Consider the following 24,146-nt stretch of genomic DNA (forward strand, 5'->3'; position numbering starts at 1 on the left):
CCTTGTTGTAGATGTCTCACTATATAATACCTAAATATTCCTTGGTGTAGATGTCTCACTATATAATACCTAAATATTCCTTGTTGTAGATGTCTTGGACGACGATGTAGAAACCGGTCTGGTAGAGGAAAGTTCCGATGATGAACATCTGGACACGTGACAGGAAGTAGGTCACGGCACTCAGGCTCAGCACGGTGCACGACACGTAGTACACTAGGCTCAGGGCGAACACCAGTTCCTCTACTGAATACAGGGAACATACACCAGTTACAGGGAACATACATCAGTTACAGGGAACATACACCAGTTACAGGGAACATACACCAGTTACAGGGAACATGCACCAGTTCCTCTACTGAATACAAGGGACATACACCAGTTCCTCTACTGAATACAGGGAACATGCACCAGTTCCTCTACTGAATACAGGGAACATGCACCAGTTACAGAGAACATACACCAGTTACAGGGAACATACACCAGTTACAGGGAACATACACCAGTTACAGGGAACATACACCAGTTACAGGGAACACACACAAGTTCCTCTATTGAATACAGGGAACATACACCAGTTACAGGGAGCATGCATCCGTTACAGGGAACATGCACCAGTTACAGGGAACATGCACCAGTTCCTCTAATGAATAAGGGTACTTGCACCAGTTGCAGGGAACATGCATCAGTTACAGGTTACATGCACCAGTTACAGGGAACATTCACCATTACAGGGAACATGCACTAGTTACAGGGAACATGCACCAATTACAGGGAACATACATCAGTTACAGGGAACATGCACCAGTTACAGGGAACATGAACAGTTACAGGGAACATGAACAGTTACTGGGAACATGCACCAGTTCCTCTAATGAATACAGGGAACAATCACCATTACAGGGAACATGCACTAGTTACAGGGAACATACAAAAGTTACAGGGAACATTCACTAGTTCCACTACTGAATACAGGGAACACAGTTACAGGAAACATCCACCAATTATATGGACCATTTACCAGCTACAGGGAACATGGACCAGTTACAGGGAACATGGACCAGTTCCTCTACTTTATACACGGAGCAGACATTATTTCTTCTACTAATGACAGCCTACAATGAGCAATCCCTCCCATCACATAAACAAATATCTCGGTAGCTAATGTAATAGAAACACGACCAGGCCGCTGCTCACCAAAAAAGATGACGTGGGACAAGAGAAACGCCGACGAGATTGTGTTGATGATGTACACCAACTGGATGATGGCGAAGAGGGAGGCCTTCGTCTCGATGACCTGACCGTCCTCCGAGTAGTCGGTGCAGTAGGTGATGGTGACGATGACGGCGACGATGACACCGGAGGTCAAGCTGGTGATGAACCACGACAGCCAGAACACTTTGTCCGTCACACCCAGCATGCTCAGGGAAATCTGGGGGAAGCAAGCGACAGAACGTGACTGAGTCTAGTTTTCGCGGTTTTTACTAAAACTTAATGTAAGTGCTGTCCATTTGTCCATGTCAGTGTTAATCAGTTTTCATGTTTTGTCCAGTTGCCCATGTTTTGTCCAGTTGCCCATGTTTTGTCCAGTTGTCCCTGTTTTGTCCAGTTGTCCCTGTTTTGTCCATGCTTAGTCTAGTTGTCCATGTTTTGTCCAGTTGTCCTTGTTTTGTCCATGCTTAGTCTAGTTGTCCATGTTTTGTCCAGTTGTCCTTGTTTTGTCCATGCTTAGTCCAGTTGTCAATGTGTTGTCAATTTCCCATGCTGTCCAGTTGTCCATATTTTGTCCAGTTGTCCATGGGTTGTCTAGTTGTCCATTATGAGCATTGACCACGTCATTACTGCCCCCCCCCCCACCACAGTATGAGTTACCTTGATGCCCCCCCCCCCCACCACGACAGTTACCTTGATGCCCCCCCCCCCACCACGACAGTTACCTTATTGCCCCCCCCCCCACCACGACAGTTACCTTGATCATGTACTTGCGGTCGTTGACCAGGTAGTTGATGGTGATGGTGAACAGCCAGACGTACATGAGCGGCCAGAAGACGTACAGGACGTACTTGGTCTCGATGCCCGTCGTGGATATGGACGTGGTCTCCGGCATCCGCTGTATCATCAGCTTGCCGTACTCGACGCTGATGCTCCGTCTGGCGGCCCAGTAGCTGGTGAAGGCACGACTGATCTCCGTCTGAAGGACCGTCACGCAGAAGTCCATGTATTCTAGCGGGACAGCCAGGCTTTAGGTAACGGCGTTTTAAGTATGGTTAAATACTAGCACTTAGGGCCGTTGGTATACGGGGAACGGTTTTTTATTTTATTATTTTACATTAATCAAATGTACAGCTTATTTAAATTTAGAACATCAATATTGTAAAATGTTTATTAAAGATTTAAATCAAAGTTAGCAGTTTCAGGAAGAAAATATATTAATGGTATGCTTTATATTTTTGATCTATTAATACTACTATATTGTCTACCTCAAGTTTACATCTGTTACTTCACATTACCAAAAAAAAAACCAACAGCTATGCAAGGACTATAATCCTGAATATTTCAGATTGTGGGCTCGTCATTCAGACAACCCCTGGGGTCTACATTCATACAACCCCTGGGGTCATCATTCATACAACCCCTGGGGTCATCAATCATACAACCCCTGGGGTCATCATTCATACAACCCCTGGGGTCATCAATCATACAACCCCTGGGGTCATCATTCATACAACCCCTGGGGTCATCAATCATACAACCCCTGGGGTCATCATTCATACAACCCCTGGGGTCATCATTCATACAACCCCTGGGGTCATCATTCATACAACCCCTGGGGTCACAGGATAAAACTCACGGATAGCCTCAGCGCTCTGATACCCGGGCTCATAATCCACGTCTAGGATGACTTTGTAGCTGAGGCGTGTTGGCACCTCGCTGATGTTGTCGAGGTCAAACTTGACGGGTGGGTAGGAGAGGTATTTCTTGGACGTGTACTTGTACGCCTCGTTCACAGACTTGAAGGATATCAGCTTCTTAACTGACCGACACAATTAGGACGGGATTAGTAGGGCAGTCAAACTGGATGACCGTAGGAATTAGGACACTGACCAACACAATTAGGACGCGATAAGTAGCGTAGTCCGGTCTGATGGCTGAAGGAATTGGGACACTGACCAACACAATTAGGACGCGATAAGTAGCGTAGTCCGGCCTGATGGCTGAAGGAATTGGGACACTGACCAACACAATTAGGACGCGATAAGTAGCGTAGTCCGGCCTGATGGCTGAAGGAATTGGGACACTGACCAACACAATTAGGACGCGATAAGTAGCGTAGTCCGGCCTGATGGCTGAAGGAATTGGGACACTGACCAACACAATTAGGACGCGATAAGTAGCGTAGTCCGGCCTGATGGCTGAAGGAATTGGGACACTGACCAACACAATTAGGACGCGATAAGTAGCGTAGTCCGGCCTGATGGCTGAAGGAATTGGGACACTGACCAACACAATTAGGACGCGATAAGTAGCGTAGTCCGGCCTGATGGCTGAAGGAATTGGGACACTGACCAACACAATTAGGACGCGATAAGTAGCGTAGTCCGGCCTGATGGCTGAAGGAATTGGGACACTGACCAACACAATTAGGACGCGATAAGTAGCGTAGTCCGGCCTGATGGCTGAAGGAATTGGGACACTGACCAACACAATTAGGACGCGATAAGTAGCGTAGTCCGGCCTGATGGCTGAAGGAATTAGGACACTGACCGACACAAATAGGAGGAGATAATTAATGTAGTCCGGCTTGATGACCGACGGAATGTAGACCAAGTGACCACAAGCAGAGGCGTAGCGACCCATACAGCGCCCCGGGGGGAACTTTTAAATTTGCGCCTACCCCCCCCCCCCCACCGCTATGTTTAATAGATGCTTTAACACAATAAACTATATATATATATATATATATATATATATATATATATATATATATATATATATATATATATATATATATATATATATATATATGGCAGAGAAAGAGTTGAGCGAGGAACTTACAGATGGTGGCGGTGGAGTTGGAAGAGAGCAGAAGTTTGCGAATGGCGGGAGACGTGGGCACATAGACGAGCTCGACCAGCCGGTCATTGGATAGGTTGGCGGACACTGAGTGGGGCTCGTAGCGCTTGACGCCCTTCGTCTTGTGGCTGATCAGCTTCTCGTTGGCGATCAGGGCACACATCAGGATGGGTATAACTGTGGAGGGAAGTAGCAGGGCATATAGTGACAAGGGCAGAACTGGGGGGGGGATGGTAGCAGGGCATATAGTGACATGGGCAGAACTGTGGGGGATGGTAGCAGGGCATATAGTGACATGGGCAGAACTGTGGGGGGGGGGGGGGTAGCAGGGCATATAGGGACATGGGCAGAACTGTGGGGGATGGTAGCAGGGCATATAGTGACATGGGCAGAACTGTGGGGGAGAGTAGCTGGGCATATAGTGACATGGGCAGAACTGTGGGGGATGGTAGCAGGGCATATAGGGACATGGGCAGAACTGTGGGGGGGGGGGATGGTAGCAGGGCATATAGTGACATGGGCAGAACTGTGGGGGGGGGATGGTAGCAGGGCATATAGTGACATGGGCAGAACTGTGGGGGATGGTAGCAGGGCATATAGGGACATAGGCAGAACTGTGGAGGATGGTAGCAGGGCATATAGGGCGAACTGTGGAGGATGGTAGCAGGGCATATAGTGACATGGGCAGAACTGGGGGGGTGGTAGCAGGGCATATAGTGACATGGGCAGAACTGGGGGGGGTGGTAGCAGGGCATATAGTGACATGGGCAGAACTGGGGGGGTGGTAGCAGGGCATATAGTGACATGGGCAGAACTGTGGGGGATGGTAGCAGGGCATATAGTGACATGGGCAGAACTGTGGAGGATGGTAGCAGGGCATATAGGGCGAACTGTGGAGGATGGTAGCAGGGCATATAGTGACATGGGCAGAACTGGGGGGGGGGTGGTAGCAGGGCATATAGTGACATGGGCAGAACTGGGGGGGGTGGTAGCAGGGCATATAGTGACATGGGCGAACTGTGGAGGATGGTAGCAGGGCATATAGTGACATGGGCAGAACTGGGGGGGTGGTAGCAGGGCATATAGTGACATGGGCAGAACTGTGGGGGATGGTAGCAGGGCATATAGTGACATGGGCAGAACTGTGGGGGATGGTAGCAGGGCATATAGTGACATGGGCAGAACTGTGGGGGATGGTAGCAGGGCATATAGTGACATGGGCAGAACTGTGGGGGATGGTAGCAGGGCATATAGTGACATGGGCAGAACTGGGGGGGTGGTAGCAGGGCATATAGTGACATGGGCAGAACTGGGGGGGTGGTAGCAGGGCATATAGGGACATAGGCAGAACGGTAGGGGATGGTAGCAGGGCATATAGTGACATGGGCAGAACTGTCAAAGATGGTAGCAGGGCATATAGTGACATGGGCAGAACTGTCAAAGATGGTAGCAGGGCATATAGTGACATGGGCAGAGCAGTGAGAAACGTTAATGGAGAAAATGAAACGTAAAAAATTAGACAACGCGGTTAGGGTTAGTTTACAAACATGTAGGTAAACAGGTGACATGGTATTTTAGGGGACATGAGAGTCACGTGACAATACACGTATTGAAACTAAGACACAGACACGTCGCAAGCAACAGAGACGGGGACACGGCACAAGACAAAGATACCAAGATACAGACACGGCACAAGACAGACACAAAGACACAGACACGGCGGAAGACACAAATACCAAAACAGAGACACGGCACAAGACACAACTTGACAAGACAAACACACCACACCGCCACCCACCTATCTCCCCGATGATAGTCCCAGGACTCCGTGTTTTGGTTTTCAAATTTTTCCACAAGAGAGCACAAATCTGTACGGTGACCACCATGTTTGCACGTCACAGTGCCAGACCATCAGACGACAGCCAGAGACTGACAGGAAACACCACACCCAGCTCACGACTTCTGCTTGTTTACTTCCGTTTTAAAGCTCTACCATTAATGTCAACAATTGATACAACACGAAAACCCGATTCTAGACGCAATTTTTTTGGTAATATTTTCGGTGCGGTTACAATAAATTAGACTATTAGCTTCACAGATGCCCAGCCTATATATATATTTATACAGTTTAAGCGGACATCAACCAGTTGACAAGAATCCTTCGGTCATTTTTTGACAAATTGTGGTTTTTTGTCAGTTTTGCTTTTATAGCAGTTTAATATTATGTTAAAAAACAAACGTTAACTTGAAAATTATTTTAAAATTTAATATTTTTTAAAGAAACAATAAAAAAAGTTACAAATGCAGAGAACTTGAAAATATTTGAGTCTTGCTATGGTTAAGGCTACACTTATGTTTTTTCATCAAGCCTAAAAATAACCAGGAGTGTCTATTTCTATATTTATACAGTTTTAGCGGACATCAACCAGTTGACAAGAATCCTTCGGTCATTTTTTGACAAATTGTGGTTTTTTGTCAGTTTTGCTTTTATAGCAGTTTAATATTATGTTAAAAAACAAACGTTAACTTGAAAATTATTTTAAAATTTAATATTTTTTAAAGAAACAATAAAAAAAGTTACAAATGCAGAGAACTTGAAAATATTTGAGTCTTGCTATGGTTAAGGCTACACTTATGTTTTTTCATCAAGCCTAAAAATAACCAGGAGTGTCTATTTCTATATTTATACAGTTTTAGCGGACATCAACCAGTTGACAAGAATCCTTCGGTCATTTTTTGACAAATTGTGGTTTTTTGTCAGTTTTGCTTTTATAGCAGTTTAATATTATGTTAAAAAACAAACGTTAACTTGAAAATTATTTTAAAATTTAATATTTTTTAAAGAAACAATAAAAAAAAGTTACAAATGCAGAGAACTTGAAAATATTTGAGTCTTGCTATGGTTAAGGCTACACTTATGTTTTTTCATCAAGCCTAAAAATAACCAGGAGTGTCTATTTCTATATTTATACAGTTTTAGCGGACATCAACCAGTTGACAAGAATCCTTCGGTCATTTTTTGACAAATTGTGGTTTTTTGTCAGTTTTGCTTTTATAGCAGTTTAATATTATGTTAAAAAACAAACGTTAACTTGAAAATTATTTTAAAATTTAATATTTTTTAAAGAAACAATAAAAAAAAGTTACAAATGCAGAGAACTTGAAAATATTTGAGTCTTGCTATGGTTAAGGCTACACTTATGTTTTTTCATCAAGCCTAAAAATAACCAGGAGTGTCTATTTCTATATTTATACAGTTTAAGCGGACATCAACCAGTTGACAAGAATCCTTCGGTCATTTTTTGACAAATTGTGGTTTTTTGTCAGTTTTGCTTTTATAGCAGTTTAATATTATGTTAAAAAACAAACGTTAACTTGAAAATTATTTTAAAATTTAATATTTTTTAAAGAAACAATAAAAAAAGTTACAAATGCAGAGAACTTGAAAATATTTGAGTCTTGCTATGGTTAAGGCTACACTTATGTTTTTTCATCAAGCCTAAAAATAACCAGGAGTGTCTATTTCTATATTTATACAGTTTTAGCGGACATCAACCAGTTGACAAGAATCCTTCGGTCATTTTTTGACAAATTGTGGTTTTTTGTCAGTTTTGCTTTTATAGCAGTTTAATATTATGTTAAAAAACAAACGTTAACTTGAAAATTATTTTAAAATTTAATATTTTTTAAAGAAACAATAAAAAAAGTTACAAATGCAGAGAACTTGAAAATATTTGAGTCTTGCTATGGTTAAGGCTACACTTATGTTTTTTCATCAAGCCTAAAAATAACCAGGAGTGTCTATTTCTATATTTATACAGTTTTAGCGGACATCAACCAGTTGACAAGAATCCTTCGGTCATTTTTTGACAAATTGTGGTTTTTTGTCAGTTTTGCTTTTATAGCAGTTTAATATTATGTTAAAAAACAAACGTTAACTTGAAAATTATTTTAAAATTTAATATTTTTTAAAGAAACAATAAAAAAAAGTTACAAATGCAGAGAACTTGAAAATATTTGAGTCTTGCTATGGTTAAGGCTACACTTATGTTTTTTCATCAAGCCTAAAAATAACCAGGAGTGTCTATTTCTATATTTATACAGTTTTAGCGGACATCAACCAGTTGACAAGAATCCTTCGGTCATTTTTTGACAAATTGTGGTTTTTTGTCAGTTTTGCTTTTATAGCAGTTTAATATTATGTTAAAAAACAAACGTTAACTTGAAAATTATTTTAAAATTTAATATTTTTTAAAGAAACAATAAAAAAAAGTTACAAATGCAGAGAACTTGAAAATATTTGAGTCTTGCTATGGTTAAGGCTACACTTATGTTTTTTCATCAAGCCTAAAAATAACCAGGAGTGTCTATTTCGTAAGACAAGCTTTGATTGGTTGTACGGAAACTCGTGATCAATTTTCCATAACTCCACTTTGTAGTCATATGAACTCAAAACTAAAAATATTCATAAGTTTTTTTTTAAAAATCACGTGGCCTAGTTATGCCATGTTTATGTACATCGGTGACAAAATGAAAGTAGCCACTTCGTTTCCAACATTTAGAAGAAATTCTTGTTAAGTTACCGACAATGCTAAAATCATCAAACACCAAACTTTAGTGAAGCCCAACAAAAAACGAAGTCAGGTTTTTATTTATTTTTATAACATCGTACATAATTTAAAAAAAATGAAAATTATTTAATTGGCCGATTTTTCGATTCTTGTTGGTGCCCATTTAAGCATGAAACAAAGCAGGAACGTGGAGTCCACTTCGTGCGCTTGGGATGAATATATATATATATATATATATATATATATATATATATATATATATATATATATATATATATATATATATATATATATATATATATATATATATATATATATATATATATATATATGTGTGTGTTTATTTATTTTTTCATTTATTTATTTATTTATAAAAACTTTAGCGTGCTGGTACCTGGCTGCCACCAACTTCTGCCACTACATGAGTGACGTCACAATCGCTTCTAAAAGATCCCCTAACCCTCCCCCACTCCTCCACGGCCAGACTAGTCTCTAGCCCGTCTGTCTGAGCGTTGTGTTCTTTGTGTTCAGTGACGGCCAAGTGTAAGTTGTCTGTCTTTTGACAGTTTTTATAACTATAAGTTTCTTTTACATGGTTGTTTTAAGTTTGTTAAGATACAAATCTTATTATATCCGAAACTACTTTTCTTTTACATGTTTGTTTCAAGTTTGTTAAGACACTAATCTTAGTAGGCCTATACCCGAAACTACTTTTTTTTACATGTTTACGAGTAAAGTTTGTTAAGATACTAAAAGTAACGCGTGCGATAGTTGATATGGTTTAATTAAATACACATCAACAACATACCAGCATACGTTGCTAGTATTGTATAGCTGGTTATTGCTGTGTTACACTTTCATACGTCAGTCAGACATAGGCTAGACAGTCTGTGTGTCATCTGTTCAGCAGGTTAAGTGGAAGCCTGAGTAAAGCATAGTGAAAGTTAACAGCCTACGTGGAGCCTATTGAACAGCCTTTTGGACAGCCTGTGTGGAGCCTATTGAAGAGCCTACCATTGAGTGAGCCTAACGAACAGCCTACGATTGAGTGAGCCTATTGAAGAGCCTACCATTGAGTGAGCCTATTGAAGAGCCTACCATTGAGTGAGCCTATTGAAGAGCCTACGATTGAGTGAGCCTATTGATGAGCCTACCATTGTGTGAGCCTATTGAAGAGCCTAGCATTGATTGAACCTACTGAAGAGCCTACCATTGTGTGAGCCTATTGAAGAGCCTACCATTAAGTGAGCCTATTGAAGAGTCTACCATTGAGTGAGCCTATTGAACAGCCTAGCATTGAGTGAGCCTATTGAAGAGTCTACCATTGAGTGAGCCTATTGAAGAGTCTACCATTGAGTGAGCCTATTGAAGAGCCTACCATTGAGTGAGCCTATTGAACAGCCTACCATTGAGTGAGCCTATTGAACAGCCTACCATTGAGTGAGCCTATTGAAGAGCCTACCATTGAGTGAGCCTATTGAAGAGCCTACCATTGAGTGAGCCTATTGAAGAGCCTACCATTGAGTGAGCCTATTGAAGAGCCTACCATTGAGTGAGCCTATTGAAGAGCCTACCATTGAGTGAGCCTATTGAAGAGCCTACCATTGAGTGAGCCTATTGAAGAGCCTACCATTGAGTGAGCCTATTGAAGAGCCTACCATTGAGTGAGCCTATTGAAGAGCCTACCATTAAGTGAGCCTATAGAAGAGCCTACCATTGAGTGAGCCTATTGAAGAGCCTACCATTAAGTGAGCCTATTGAAGAGCCTACCATTGAGTGAGCCTATTGAAGAGCCTACCATTGAGTGAGCCTATTGAAGAGCCTACCATTGAGTGAGCCTATTGAAGAGCCTACCATTAAGTGAGCCTATTGAAGAGCCTACCATTGAGTGAGCCTATTGAAGAGCCTACGATTGAGTGAGCCATGCCGACCTGGATGTGTTCCCTGTGTCTGTGCCTGTTGTCGTGTTGCCATGGTGCCCAGACATTCCAGTACCAGATCTTCTTGGACCCAGATGGCCGGTACCAGTTCCAGTGGTCAGTCGATTACACCAGACAAGTTATTGATGTCCAGCTTATAGCACAGGTAAGTAGGCTACTAATCAAACTTACCATACATGGTATGCTGAGTGTATGCAGTACATCTTTTGCATTGTGACTTTGTGAGAAAGGGGGGGGGGGTACTTAAAACTGTAGAGGAGGGTAGGGAGGCAGACAACACAGAAAGTATCAGTGAATTATATAGCACAGGTAATAATTTGTAACTTTAATTCCCAGTGGTATATGGGCATATGTATATGTTATCTATATATAAATTATATTTTTAAAAACATGTCCTCCTTGGCGGTGAGGAGGGGGGGGGGGGGTGTGGATGTGAAAGAAACTGTGAATCCCCCACGTTTCCTGTAATGCTTGCATATCAAGCTGGTTTCTTTATCTGCTGCTTCACGTTTTCCCATCCAAGTTGATGGCCTTAAACTTTCCATCTCATATTTGAGATTAAACGTCTCAGTTTTGATGTCGGGTGTTTGGTTGTCGGTAAGTCGAGTTCTGTGCCACAGCTAACATCGGCATCTGCCTGTAACAGATTATGACTCAATTCTAAAACATATGACGACTTACTGCAGTATTAATGTGACTTTTCCCATTTTTAAAGAAAATCGGTTGTTTTTACTACATTTGCATGAATTTTTCTCCGACGAAAATCAAAACGTTTTCTTTCATAATATTTTATTTCACCTTTTTAAAAAAAAAATAGCCAATTATTAACCAACAAATTAGCCATTTATATTAGAGATGTGTAAGTGGCTTTGTCGGTCACTCTTGCTCCATACACGTCCATAACCTCTCCACGAGGCGTAGCGACGGGGGTAGGGGGGTACATATATCCCCTGGCGCCGACCCTAGGGACACCAAAATAAGCTCATTTTAGCTGCTATGTTGAATTAGAAATATACAAAATATATGGGGGGGGGGCGCCAATTTGAAAGTTTTTCCACGGGCGCCGGTAGGGGTCGCTACACCTCTGTTCTCTCCCCCCCCCCCTCATGCTTCTATAGGTTGCTCTTACCGTGGTTATGAGGCTGACGATGTGAACATTTCATGACCAAAAGATTGCGTTAATTCAAACGTTACTTTTGTACTTTACATTAGACGGAATGTAAAGGATGTATTTCAATCGTGCACTTTTTCTAAATCGGGATTTTGACAAATGTTGACGTTTTACAACCTGTGGTCTGCAATCTGTCTGTGTGTGTGTATATGAACATAGGATTACTTGAGTACCGTTTCAGTTAGCTTGAGAAAATTCCATTTTTAAAGTATGTAATAGACATTGTAAATTTCAATAAAGATATGAGCAATTTCCGGTAACCGGAAGTGGTACTTACTGCACTTCCGTTTATTCAAAAGACAATATATTAAGAACCGCACAAGTTAAATATGTGTACGAAATTTCAAATATAAGAAACAGATTGTATGTACAGGTTTCTGCCAACGTTTGAACGATTTATAGTCACCTGAAGTGGTACTTAAACACGGTGTGAACACGACAACTTGAGTACTGTTTCTGTTCGTTACACGAAATTTCAAAAATAACCATAAGATCTTATACTTGGCTTACTGTCAAATTTTGGGTCACCTCCGATATCCGGAAGTGGTACTTTTCTCTATTCCCGGTTTCTAAAATACCGATAACATAAGGTTCGGGGTAGGTAGACTAAATTTTATACATAGGTATAAGATCTTATTCTATTGATTCCTTCAAATTTTGAATGATTTCCGGTGAGCGGAAGCAGTACATTATGCTATTTCTGATTTGTCAAAAAATCTTATATCACTTTTGGTGCGCAGAAAATAGTAGACACTGTGTATTTAAACTTAAAATTATTGCAGGTCAAGCAAGTTGCATAATTTGCCAACAGCTGTACTATGATATATAGCAGTTATTTCTGAATTTGCTAATTAATATTTCAACTATGTCGTTTTTTATGTTTGGTTAAAGTATGTAGATGTCAAATGTAAGATAGTAAAGTAATTACACGTTGTGAGGGCATGTGTTTTATTATCCCAAGATGTGAGGGAATGTGTTTTATTATCCCAAGATGTGAGGGAATGTGTTTTATTATCTCAAGATGTGAGGGAATGTGTTTTATTATCCCACGATGTGAGAGCATGTGTTTTATTATCCCACGATGTGAGGACATGTGCTGTATTATCCCAAGTTGTGACGACATGTGCTGTATTATCCCAAGATGTGAGGACATGTGTTTTTCTATCCCACGATGTGAGGACATGTATTATCCCGAGCTGTGACGATGTGCTGTATTATCCCACGATGTGTGGACATGTGCTGTATTATTGCACGTTGTGTGGACATGTATTATCCCACGTTGTGACGACATGTGCTGTATTATACCAAGTTGTGACGACATGTGCTGTATTATCCCACGTTGTGTGAACATGTGCTGTATTATCCCACGTTGTGTGGACATGTGCTGTATTATCCCACACAAAACTCATCAAGTTTTCAGTCAATGATTACTCCCTCATTCATGCGCTCCAACGACCGGCCCCTGACTTGAAGCGTTCAATTTCCGGACAGTTGTGCGCGCGCCGGTCCGGCCAGTCAAACACGTCATCAGACGTCCTGCGTCTGACAGACGAGAGTCCAGCGCGGGAAATGCCAGTGATGGGTAATCGCAGACGATGGCCATTGAGCAGAAGATTAGTTTACAAAAATGGCCGAGCTTTTGACGTCGTCCATTCACGTGCACGAGAGAGTAGTGGTCACGTGATTATACCCCCACCCCCGCTCAATCCACGCCCACCACACACGTCGTGGCTATACTGTGGTGTGGAAAAAATGAATTAGAATAGACCACACCACATGCAAATGGCCCTTTGAACAAAAATAAACCGGGAGTGATCTCCCCTAAAATTTCTTGAATATTCTTTTATAAAACTACGGGGATGGTATCTCTGGATATAGACATGATTTTTAATCCATTCTTACATTCTCATATACAGAGTATAGAGGTAGCATTGTAATCTAGCACACAATTCAAATTTTGACAGTTTTCATCATTGCACACCTCAGTACTTCATCATATAAAGAGTATATGGGACTTATTTTAATCGGCCAAGATTTGTAAATGCAGATTTATCAAAATTTCAGCGTTCTATGCGTAATCGAATGGGGGAAAATTGGGCTTTTGCAATTCTGTCCGTATGTCTGTGTGTGTCGATGAATGTATGTCTGTGAACAGATAACTTGATTACCGTTACAGCTAGGTTGATGGAATTTCATATATAAGTATTATATCAAATTTGTAGTTCTGTATCAACTTTTCAACGATTTCCGATAACCGGAAGTGGAACTTATGCTACTCATAGTTTTTCAAAAGCACATAACTTGAGTACTGTTTCACATAGAATAACGAAATTTCATATACAAGTAAAAGATCTAACATTCTCTACTGATTAAGAATATTCGAGAAAGTTTAGGGGAGATCACTCCCGAATTATTTAATTTCATGTTATTTCAGTGAAATTTTATGCTTAATAACTGACACTGACAATGGAAACTCGAACAGAATTATTTCTTTCATTTATTGCCTGTCGCCCGACAGATTTTGCAACTGGTTGATTCACTGTGAACTATTGTACCAGCTGATACGACGAAACCCATTCATCTTTTGCTTGACGTCATTTCTGCAGGTTGACGCCGATACCTGGTTCGCCGTTGGTTTTTCAGACTACGGTGACGTCACATTCGCTGACCTCGCTGTCTTCTGGACAGACAAGGGAGGGAATCATCATTTTGTTGTGAGTGATCTTGGCTTGTTGTTTGCTGTGAGTGATCTGTGCTTGTTGTGAGCGATCTGTACTTGTTGTTTCGCCTGTTGTTAGTTGTGAGTGATCTGTTGTTCACCAGTCGGTACACTGTTTCAGGACGGACACACAGACAGACGGGGCATCCTGCGGGCAGACGACCACCAGAGCTACCAGCTGACGTCAGTCTCCTCCCGCCCCGGGGCGGTGGTGCTGGACTTCACGCGACCGTTCGACACATGTGACGTCAGAGATTACCGGCTGGATGTGAGGAAATTTTTTTTTGTTCGGATCTCGAATCACTATTCGGATCTCGAATACATGTATTGTAAATTAATTAAAAACAACTAAAAAAAAATCACTGAAAAAATCCACAATTTATTCCCAGATAAATAACTGTTTTCACTTAATATACTGCAATCATTAGTTCCATCTTTATCGGGTCTCGATGATATGTATTTTTAAAAAAAAATCAAGACATGTAAAGAAATGAAATGTTGCTATGGTAACTGAGATGTGCTTTTGTTATGTATGTAGAACGGCACGACACATATTGTCTGCATCGAGTCCCTTCAACCAACGGAGATTCCCTTAGGCACTGACGTCACGCAGCTACGTCACTCGGTGCAGAGGTCACAGCTGCTGAAACCGGAAGTGGTCAAGCCGAAATTTCCAGAAGACACGTGGACGTTTGACGTCGTGGCGCAAGAGGTGCTGGTGCCAGGGGAGGAAACCACCTACTGGTGGCACACGACGCTGCTGCCAGACATACCTCAGCCACACCACATCATACAGGTAGGCGGGCTTGTTACGTCACAACATACAGGTAGGCGGGCTTGTTACGTCACACCATACAGGTAGGCGGGCTTGTTACGTCACAACATACAGGTAGGCGGGCTTGTTACGTCACATCATACAGGTAGGCGGGCTAGTTACGTCACAACATACAGGTAGGCGGGCTTGTTACGTCACATCATACAGGTAGGCGGGCTAGTTACGTCACAACATACAGGTAGGCGGGCTTGTTACGTCACATCATACAGGTAGGCGGGCTAGTTACGTCACAACATACAGGTAGGCGGGCTTGTTACGTCACATCATACAGGTAGGCGGGCTAGTTACGTCACAACATACAGGTAGGGGGACCTGTTACGTCACATCATACAGGTAGGCGGGCTTGTTACGTCACATCCCACAGGTAGGTAGGTTTGTTACGTCACATCCCACAGGTAGGTAGGTTTGTTACGTCACATCCCACAGGTAGGTAGGTTTGTTACGTCACAACAAACAGGTAGGCGGGCTTGTTACGTCACATCATACAGGTAGGCGGGCTTGTTACGTCACAATATACAGGTAGGCGGGCTTGTTACGTCACAACATACAGGTAGGCGGGCTTGTTACGTCACAACATACAGGTAGGAAGACTTGTTACGTCACAGGCAGATAATGATGGTTGAAATTGGACTAAGATATAGTGAGTCTAAATACTTTCACTGAATTAATCTGAGCTACACTTGAGTAATCAATAAAAGAAGAGTTGTGCTAGTAAAGATTAAAATTGTCCAGCTATAACTAAACAATACCAGTCAAGTTCAGCCATGTCCAGCTAAATAATATCCAATATTTCCTTCTATTACAATATTGTATTGCTGAAGTGTCCTATTGATTAATGTTCCATACAATTCATCTTTCGTTTGTTTCAAATCCCCGTGCCTACTTGTTTCATGACATTTGTGATGACCTGCATCATGACCTGCACCATGACCTGCACGATGACCTATTCGATGACCTATTGACACCCTGGTTCAACCACCCAAGTATGAAGGAATCATTTCAGAGGGTAGTGAGGACCTAGTGCATCACATGGAGGTGTTTCACTGTGAACTGACCAGAGGTGGGTAGGTCACGTTGAGGTGAACTTATAGATGTAAGAACACCATCACGTTAAACAAACGACACCGTCTGCTTAATTTTTTTTCTCTTTTGCTACCCCCACTAGGCGAGAGAATACCATACTACAACGGTCCGGGTCTAGCAGAAGACAAGCCTGAGGGGCTGGACGTCTGCAGGAAGGTCATAGGAGCCTGGGCTATGGGGGCGGAGGTCAGTTATGACTGTAGGTGAAGTAGAGTTACTAGTTGAGTGGGGGTTGGAGGTCAATCGAGAATGTTGGCTCGTAAAAGTAGTTGAAGTAGAGTAACAGTAGTTGTGTGGGGGCGAAGGTCATTTATGACAGTAGTTGAAGTAGAGTGACAGTAGTTGTGTAAAATAACCGGGTAGCGATGCCACACCCAGAAGCCATGAAAGAAACCACATACGTCAATTGCTCCTCTCCCTCCAGGCGATGGTCTACCCTCAAGAGGCAGGCGTCCCCATCGGGGGCAAAGGTTATTCCAGGTTCGCGCTCTTAGAGGTTCACTACAACAACCCCAGGAGGATGAAGGGTGAGTCCTACCCAGATGTAATGACGTCACTTCCGTCAAAGTTTTTAAAAGAGTGGGTTGGTTAGCCGTACTGGCAAAATTTATATTTACAGTTAAAATTTCCCTGACATAGCTGTAACACAGCTTTACGTCAAACAAGAAAAATACAAAAAAAACCAACAACTTTAAACGAAACAAATGTAAATAGCGTTACTTCAGCTTTTAGCCTAAATAATCGCAAAGAAACGGTTTAAATATAATCTGTTTGCGCATAGAGACGGTAGTCCAATAATAGTAACTAGAACCTCTACACTTAAACGCAGAACCAAATACCCCCCTATATACTTACCCCCCCATCCTTCCCCCCCCCCCCCCCCCGAACCAAAACCTGTCAATAAACTGAATGCTTGACATGACCCACATTTCAACCCTACCCTAAGCCCAACCCGAACCCTTACACACCACACCGTGAGCAGACGAGATCGCCAACATGTCGGCCACTTTCTCCCAGGTCGTATGGACAAGTCCGGCCTGAGATTTCACGTGACGTCACAGCTGCGTCAGTACGACGCCGGCATCATGGAGCTGGGGCTGGAGTACACCAACAAGATGGCGGTGCCTCCAGGGCAGGCGGTCTTCCAACTGACGGGGTACTGCGTGCACGCCTGCACTAGAGTGGTGAGTTGGTGGGGGGGGGGAACAGCACCTGGGTGGTGAGTTGGTGGGGGGGGGGGACAGCACTAGGGTGGTGAGTTGGTGGGGGGGGGGGGGCAGCACTAGGGTGGTGAGTTGGTGGGGGGGGGGGGACAGCACTAGGGTGGTGAGTTGGTGGGGGGGGGGGGCAGCACTAGGGTGGTGAGTTGGTGGGGGGGGGGGCAGAGCCAAGGGAGGGAGTTGGTGGGGGGGGGGGGAACAGCACCAGGGGAGGGAGTTGGTGGGGGACAGTACCAGGGGAGGGAGTTGGTGGGGGGGGGGGGGGGGGAAAGGACAGCACCTGTGCAGTGGTGGGGGGGGGGGCGACTTCACCGGAGTGGTGAGTGAGTTGGTGTGTGTGTGTGGGGGGGGGGTTGCACCCGGATGGTGAGTTGGTGGGCGGGGGACTGCACACGGGTGGTGAGTAGGTGGGCGGGGGGGGGGGAGTTCAGAACGTTCCACTTCTACACGCCTGACTACAAGCTCGAGGCCCCCCCCCCCCCCCCCAGAGCGTTCAATATCCTAGAGTTTGTCCTTCTCTGAATTGTGTAGCATGGTACAATGTTTAGGACGGCGTGGTGGAATGGTAGAACGTACGACTGCTAACCCAAAAGTCTCGAGTTCAGATACCGGACTTGAGTGTAGCACTTCCCTGAGTTATCTTAGTGATGAGTCCACACTATCTCCTATAACAGGGGAACTCTACTTCATCTGACCCATGCATGGCAGGTTCGAAGAGTAACGTTTTTAGGGTCTCATGATGGTCAGCTGGAGAGTTGGTGGGATAGGGGGTAGAGCCCAACACTCCCGTGGTAGGGTGGGGTTTTATTATCTGCATGAATTGACCCGCCATACACGCGTGCGAGATGTACTCACCTTTCTCCCCAGGGTCTACCTGCTCAGGGTATTCACGTGTTCGCCTCTCAGCTCCACACCCACCTGACAGGTAGGCGTGTCTACACCAGGCACGTGAGGGGCGGGGTGGAGCTGGCGGAGCTCAACAGGGACAACCACTACAGCCCCCACTTCCAGGAGATCCGCAGACTTTGGGAGACGGTGCACGTTTTACCTGTAAGTCTGTCACACCTGTAAGTCTGTCACACCTGTAAGTCTGTCACACTTGTAAGTCTGTCTTATCTCTGTGTCTGTTTTACCTCCAAGTCTGTCTTACCTGTAATTCTGTTTTACCTGTAAGTCTGTCACACCTGTAAGTCTGTCACACCTGTAAGTCTGTCTTATCTCTGTGTCTGTTTTACCTGTAATTCTGTTTTACCTGTAAGTCTGTCACACCTGTAAGTCTGTCACACCTGTAAGTATGTCTTATCTCTGTGTCTGTTTTACCTATAAGTCTGTCACACCTGTAAGTCTGTTTTACCTAAAAGTCTGTTTTACTTCCAAGTCTGTCTTACCTGTAAGTCTGTCTTACCTAAAAGTTTTTTACCTGTAAGTCTGTTACCAGTGACCTCCCCAAACTAACCACTGACCCACCTCTCACCTGCTTATGACGTATGTCTCCCAGGGCGATGACCTCATCACTACCTGCGAGTATGACACAAGGAGCAGGAAACACGCGACAGTTGTGAGTAGAGATGTCGTCACTTCCTTGTTCTGTTTATAGCCCATCCCGTCCTTCCTCGCTTAATCTGGCCACATTGAGAAGAGTCAGCATTTGTTTAGAAGTTGTTATTTTGTAAGAATTGCAGTTTGAAGGACTCATAGATCTAGAGCTTTACACTTGAATTCAGTGATGTCGCATTCACGTAACATCCAACACAGAAGGCATAAAGGGAGCCAATTCTCTTCATTTTAAAACTAATTATAATTGTGCTTTGGATATCAAATTATCCTCCCTTTAAAATTGATTTTCACGAGCATTTAATGCGTAAATAATGACGCTTCATAAATTGAAAAAGAAAACAGCTTAAAAAATGTTCTGACTTTGCAAATCCACCACATCTTTACCTCGAAGGTGTGAGTAATGTAAACGATGTGACGATAACGTCACAGTCGACAGGTGCCTCTCTAACTGTCGGCCGCCATGTTTGTTGACAGGGGGGGTTCTCCATCACAGACGAGATGTGTCTCAACTACATCCACTACTACCCCAGGTCGATGCTAGAGGTCTGCAAGAGTTCCGTCCAAACAGAGGCGCTACATACCTTCTTCTACCTGCTCAACAGGTGAGTTATATACCTTCTTCTACCTGCTCAACAGGTGAGTTATATACCTTCTTCTACCTGCTCAACAGGTGAGTTATATACCTTCTTCTACCTGCTCAACAGGTGAGTTATATACCTTCTTCTATCTACTCAAAAAGTGTTCTACACCTACTACCTGTTAATGAAAATGTTAGTTATAATAATTTTGGATAGGTAATGAATGTTTTATGGGGATGACGTGGCCGAGCCGTAGAGCGCTAGCCTAAATCTCGAGTTCGGATCCCGGGCTCTAGATTGTAGAACGTCCCTGAGTCCACCCAGCTCTGATGGGTACCTGACATAAGGTAGGGAAACAAAAGCGGCTGGGTATAGTGCTGACCACACTATCCTCTTGTATGCCGAGGTCATTGAAACAACAGATTAACTCTACTTCATCTGCCTCGTGTGTCTTGTGCACAAATGTAAAAAAAAAGAACAGATGTATGATTGTCTTATTGTTGTGTTTAAAAAGTGAGTACAATCCCAACCTGTCTCTGTGCCAGACTGGAGGGTGAGGCCGTTTACCCGGATGCAGGAGACCGCAGCAACTACCGGCACGTGGAGTGGAGCAGCAACAACGTGGCGCTGCTCCAGGACCTGTACGCCACCTCCCCCCTCTCCATGCAGTGCAACAAGTCTGACGGTACTCGCTTCCCCGGGGGGTGGGATCAGACCCCCGTCACAGACGTCGTGACCCCCCTGGTGGTCACCGATACGAAAACTTGCCAGCGGTCAACGTGAGGGGGTCATGGAGATGGAATACACGTGTTGCCATGGGTGAGGCGGTCATGGAGATAAAATAAAGTGTCCTATTGAACCATGTGTGTGTGTTGTTTGCTCTGAGCGCTAGGACTTAGACTGTTGCAGTGTTTGAATTGTTTTGTTATATTATATGTTCTAATTATAATGGCTAAAAGCCCCATACAATAATACACAACCAAGACAAAGCACAACATGTATGACACATAACCTACATAATAAATAACCCACAACACGAACTACATAATTTACCTAACCCCCATAGAACACAGGGCACCCAGGGCAAACAGACTTACATGAACACATGTGGCCCAACACATTGTGCCGTGCGGACCGGCACCCTCATGGGCGAGGGGGATTGGGCAGAGGTAACCTCTAAGTCTAAGACTGAGAGAAGAAAATATCTGCACAAATTGTACCAACCACAATGACCTGCAATAACGGGCAGAGATTTCCATTCTAATCAGAGGCGTAGCGACCCCTCCCGGCGCCCGGGGACAAACTTTCAATTTGGCGAACACCCCCATATATTTTTTTGTATTTATAATTCAAAACTGCAGCTAAAATGAGCTTTTTAATTTTTTTCCTACCCATTTTAGCGCCTCTACGGTCGGCGCCCGAGGACATATGTAACCCCCCCCCCCCGGCGCTACGCTTCTGATTCTAATATTGATGTGAGCAGCCACAACAGAGCATACAATAAGATAAAATAATATCTGAATCTCCGGGCGGAATGAATTAATTCAGTAGTTTAAAAAGGAACTAAGGTATTAAACAATTACAAAACTTGAGTTTAATAAGAACACATAGACGGGTTTAGGCATACCGAAGCATTAAAAAGTATACAACATTCGATATTTTGAGCACATAATTTGGTCTCAAACTACAGGGAACTGAACTAAAAATATATTGAACACTACCGTCATACACCTGAGTATTCACCTACCATCCCTATACATACACACACTCTACCACATGTGAAAACCACAAACTAAAACCTTAAACAAACTGATTAACTTCTAAGTCCACATGTCTTTAACTCTACTAAATTATGTTACTCGTGAAAAATAAAATGTATTGAACAAGTAAATGTATATAATTAAAACTATTAATTTCCATTTATCAATGTTTAATAGACGTGTTTTGATAATGATAGTCCTAGAAAATTATATATTGAAACTAAACAATGTAGCTAATCAATGCTATTAAAATATTTAATTATCGATGTAGACACAAACCTGCATAACCTACTAGCACAGCAAACCTTTATTTAATTCTGTGGGTGGGGGATGGGGGGGGGGGGGGAACAGAGACCTAATTATCTCTGCATACATGATTAGATGTTAAAGCCCTACATCTTCCTTGTCGTTAGAAAATATTGACCTCGAGACAATTTTTGAAAAACCCTATATTTGACCTTGATCAATAATAAGATTTATTTATCGTACCGAGAATGTTTGCGTGACATAAAAATCAAATAATCAAATATTAACTTTCTTGGAGTTATGTCCCTTCCCCGTTCAAGTACAAAGTGAAATTAACCTTTTATGTGAACGTAACTATAATGGATGTTGTTTATATGCGGTAAACGAAAATAATAAAATTGGCTTGTTCATTCTTTAAGTAAATTGTAGAATTAAAACATTTCTTTTCCGTATCTTGGTTGTTAAGTAGTCGATTGTTCTTGGCATAAATTCGAATGACGGAATGTAAGCGTTTTTAGCTGTTGGGCCAGTCTAGTATATGTTGTAGGAGACTATTTCTCTGATCTGCTGGTAGGCGCGACAACTCTGGCAGACCAATGGACAAGAATGGATCTTATTTCCCTTGTCAACTGGACATTCGTCTACATCCTGACTCCAGGTGTCGCTGTACTCGGCGTCCTTGGTAACAGCGTGAGTCTAGTGGTGCTGGCCACACAAGGCTTTAAGAAAAGCTCCAACATCCTGCTCTTCGCTCTAGCACTGTCAGACCTCGCTTTCATGCTCGGTGCCAACAGTGTGCTCAAGCTTCTGTACTTCTCAGGGCGCCAGGAGGGCTTTGTGTTCCCCGAGGGCGTCGCACGGGTGTGCTACTACCTGTATCACGTGTTCGATGTCCTGGACTGGGGCGGGGGCACCACGTCCATGGGGCTGCCGACGTTGATTACAGTAGAGCGGATGATAGCCGTGTTTTTCCCGCTCAAGTTTGCTCGTATCGTGACGCCCAGACGAACCCTGGCTGCCGTCTGCCTGGTCTACGTCTTCTGCTTCGGCCTGCAGTTTTACGCACGGGCGTGGTTCCAGTTTGCCTACGTCCTTGACCCTAAGCTCAATGTCAGCGTCGGGCTGGTCAAGCGGTCAGACCTGTTCTGGCAACAGCAGGCCGTGTCTGACGTCATCGAGAAGATGTACACGTCCACCGTCATCCCCTTCTCGGTGGTGACCGCCGGCTGTCTCGCCATCGGGGTCAAAGTCAAGGTCGCGTCCTTGGCGAGAAAAAACATGACGCGGTTTTCCTCGACCTCAAGGGATAGAGAAACGTCAAGACTCAAGTCGAAACCAATGTCGAGGACGACGAAAACGCTGCTGTCCGTCTGCGTGTTTTACTCGGTCGCCTGTTTTTTCGTCTCCCTGCCCGCCATCTTCCCCCAGATCAAGGTTTTCCCCTTTTTTTCAGCGGACGCGCCCAACACGACAGCCGTGTTTGTTTACAATGTGTTGCAGTTCGTGCTGTGTGTCAACGGCTCCGTCAACTTCGTCATCTACGTCTTGACCAACACGAAGTTTAGGCGAACGTTTCTACAGCTGCTTCGTGTTCAAGAAAAGAGAAAGCGACATATCAGCCAGCTATAAAAGACTATACATCTATAACGAGCTAGTAGCCTAGATCTACACTAAATACTAAATGTAACTGTTTTACACGAATGAGTTGTTTCGAAATTAATGACAGCTCTCTGTTGGCCTACTTTCAAATAACCCAGAAGGATACGGGGAGTTTCTTTTAATTTAGAAACACATTTAACTAATTAAAAAAATTATAGATCTAGATATGTCTAAAGCTAAATCCAATATAAGCCTATTGTAATTATTGCTGGGTCTATTAAGGAGTCATTATATGAGCCTAGGCTTTACTGTACCCCGAGTTTTCAATATTAATGACTTAATATGGTTTAATGAAAACAAATATACACATATAGGCCTACTACACAGTTGTGTTTCTCTTAAAATTAGTTACAGCCTACTCTTAAAAAACAATTTATAACAGATTTCAATGTTGGTCTGCAGCTAGATCTAGTGTATTATTCATTTTAGTCATTAAAGATATTAAATTGTGAAATGAAAAAGCATCAAATAATGTCAATCGACTACAGAGTTTCTTCCAGGCATCTCTTCGGGGGGGCGAAGCTCCCCCCGAAATTTTTTTACCGCCCCCCCGAACGAAATGAAATTTATATAATTTATATAGAAAATATATACTTTTAACTGTGTCCGCCCCCCCCCGAAGAAAGTCTACCGCCCCCCCCCCCCCGAAAATTTCAAGTGCCCCCCCGGAGAAAAAAGTCTGGACGAAACACTGATCGACTACACAACAGAACGATCCGGAAAAAAAAGAAAATGA

The 24,146-nt window shown here is 43.2% G+C and overlaps 3 protein-coding genes across 3 annotated transcripts; 2 read left to right on the top strand and 1 right to left on the bottom strand.

Moving 5' to 3' along the window:
* Nucleotides 1-58: 58 nt before the first annotated feature.
* On the bottom strand, nucleotides 59-6,009 carry LOC131946024 (ATP-binding cassette sub-family A member 17-like). Its single transcript, XM_059306653.1, has 6 exons — nucleotides 5,870-6,009; nucleotides 4,054-4,248; nucleotides 2,849-3,031; nucleotides 1,967-2,220; nucleotides 1,195-1,429; nucleotides 59-243 (listed from the first exon to the last, which is right to left on the bottom strand). The coding sequence occupies exons 1-6, from the start codon at nucleotides 5,955-5,957 to the stop codon at nucleotides 59-61; spliced, it is 1,140 nt and encodes a 379-aa protein (XP_059162636.1). The 5' UTR covers nucleotides 5,958-6,009.
* A 4,529-nt stretch (nucleotides 6,010-10,538) lies between these two features.
* LOC131946002 (dopamine beta-hydroxylase-like) lies at nucleotides 10,539-20,528 on the top strand. Its single transcript, XM_059306635.1, has 12 exons — nucleotides 10,539-10,727; nucleotides 14,360-14,467; nucleotides 14,594-14,740; nucleotides 15,011-15,268; nucleotides 16,292-16,367; nucleotides 16,473-16,576; nucleotides 16,815-16,917; nucleotides 17,408-17,574; nucleotides 18,478-18,660; nucleotides 19,109-19,168; nucleotides 19,642-19,769; nucleotides 20,291-20,528. Exons 1-12 carry the CDS (start codon nucleotides 10,566-10,568, stop codon nucleotides 20,526-20,528), a joined length of 1,734 nt encoding a protein of 577 aa, XP_059162618.1. The 5' UTR covers nucleotides 10,539-10,565.
* Nucleotides 20,529-22,357: 1,829 nt separating this feature from the next.
* On the top strand, nucleotides 22,358-23,380 carry LOC131946025 (galanin-like G-protein coupled receptor npr-9). Its single transcript, XM_059306654.1, has one exon. It carries the CDS (start codon nucleotides 22,358-22,360, stop codon nucleotides 23,378-23,380), a length of 1,023 nt encoding a protein of 340 aa, XP_059162637.1.
* Nucleotides 23,381-24,146: the final 766 nt, after the last annotated feature.

Source organism: Physella acuta, unplaced genomic scaffold (assembly GCF_028476545.2).
Source record: "Physella acuta isolate Inbredline_101_S28 unplaced genomic scaffold, ASM2847654v3 ptg000543l, whole genome shotgun sequence".
NCBI classification, from domain to species: domain Eukaryota; kingdom Metazoa; phylum Mollusca; class Gastropoda; family Physidae; genus Physella; species Physella acuta.

Excerpts from the sequence above, each read along its gene's own strand:
- LOC131946024 (XM_059306653.1), bottom strand. The coding sequence starts at position 5,957 with ATGGTGGTCACCGTACAGATTTGTGCTCTCTTGTGGAAAAATTTGAAA. Across the intron at positions 3,032-4,053 it reads CAACTCCACCGCCACCATCT|TTAAGAAGCTGATATCCTTC; the intron begins GTAAGTTCCTCG and ends TGTGTCGGTCAG. Across the intron at positions 1,430-1,966 it reads ACCGCAAGTACATGATCAAG|ATTTCCCTGAGCATGCTGGG; the intron begins GTAACTGTCGTG and ends TGCTTCCCCCAG.
- LOC131946002 (XM_059306635.1), top strand. The coding sequence starts at position 10,566 with ATGCCGACCTGGATGTGTTCCCTGTGTCTGTGCCTGTTGTCGTGTTGC. Across the intron at positions 15,269-16,291 it reads AGCCACACCACATCATACAG|TATGAAGGAATCATTTCAGA; the intron begins GTAGGCGGGCTT and ends CAACCACCCAAG. Across the intron at positions 19,169-19,641 it reads GCAGGAAACACGCGACAGTT|GGGGGGTTCTCCATCACAGA; the intron begins GTGAGTAGAGAT and ends GTTTGTTGACAG.
- LOC131946025 (XM_059306654.1), top strand. The coding sequence starts at position 22,358 with ATGGATCTTATTTCCCTTGTCAACTGGACATTCGTCTACATCCTGACT.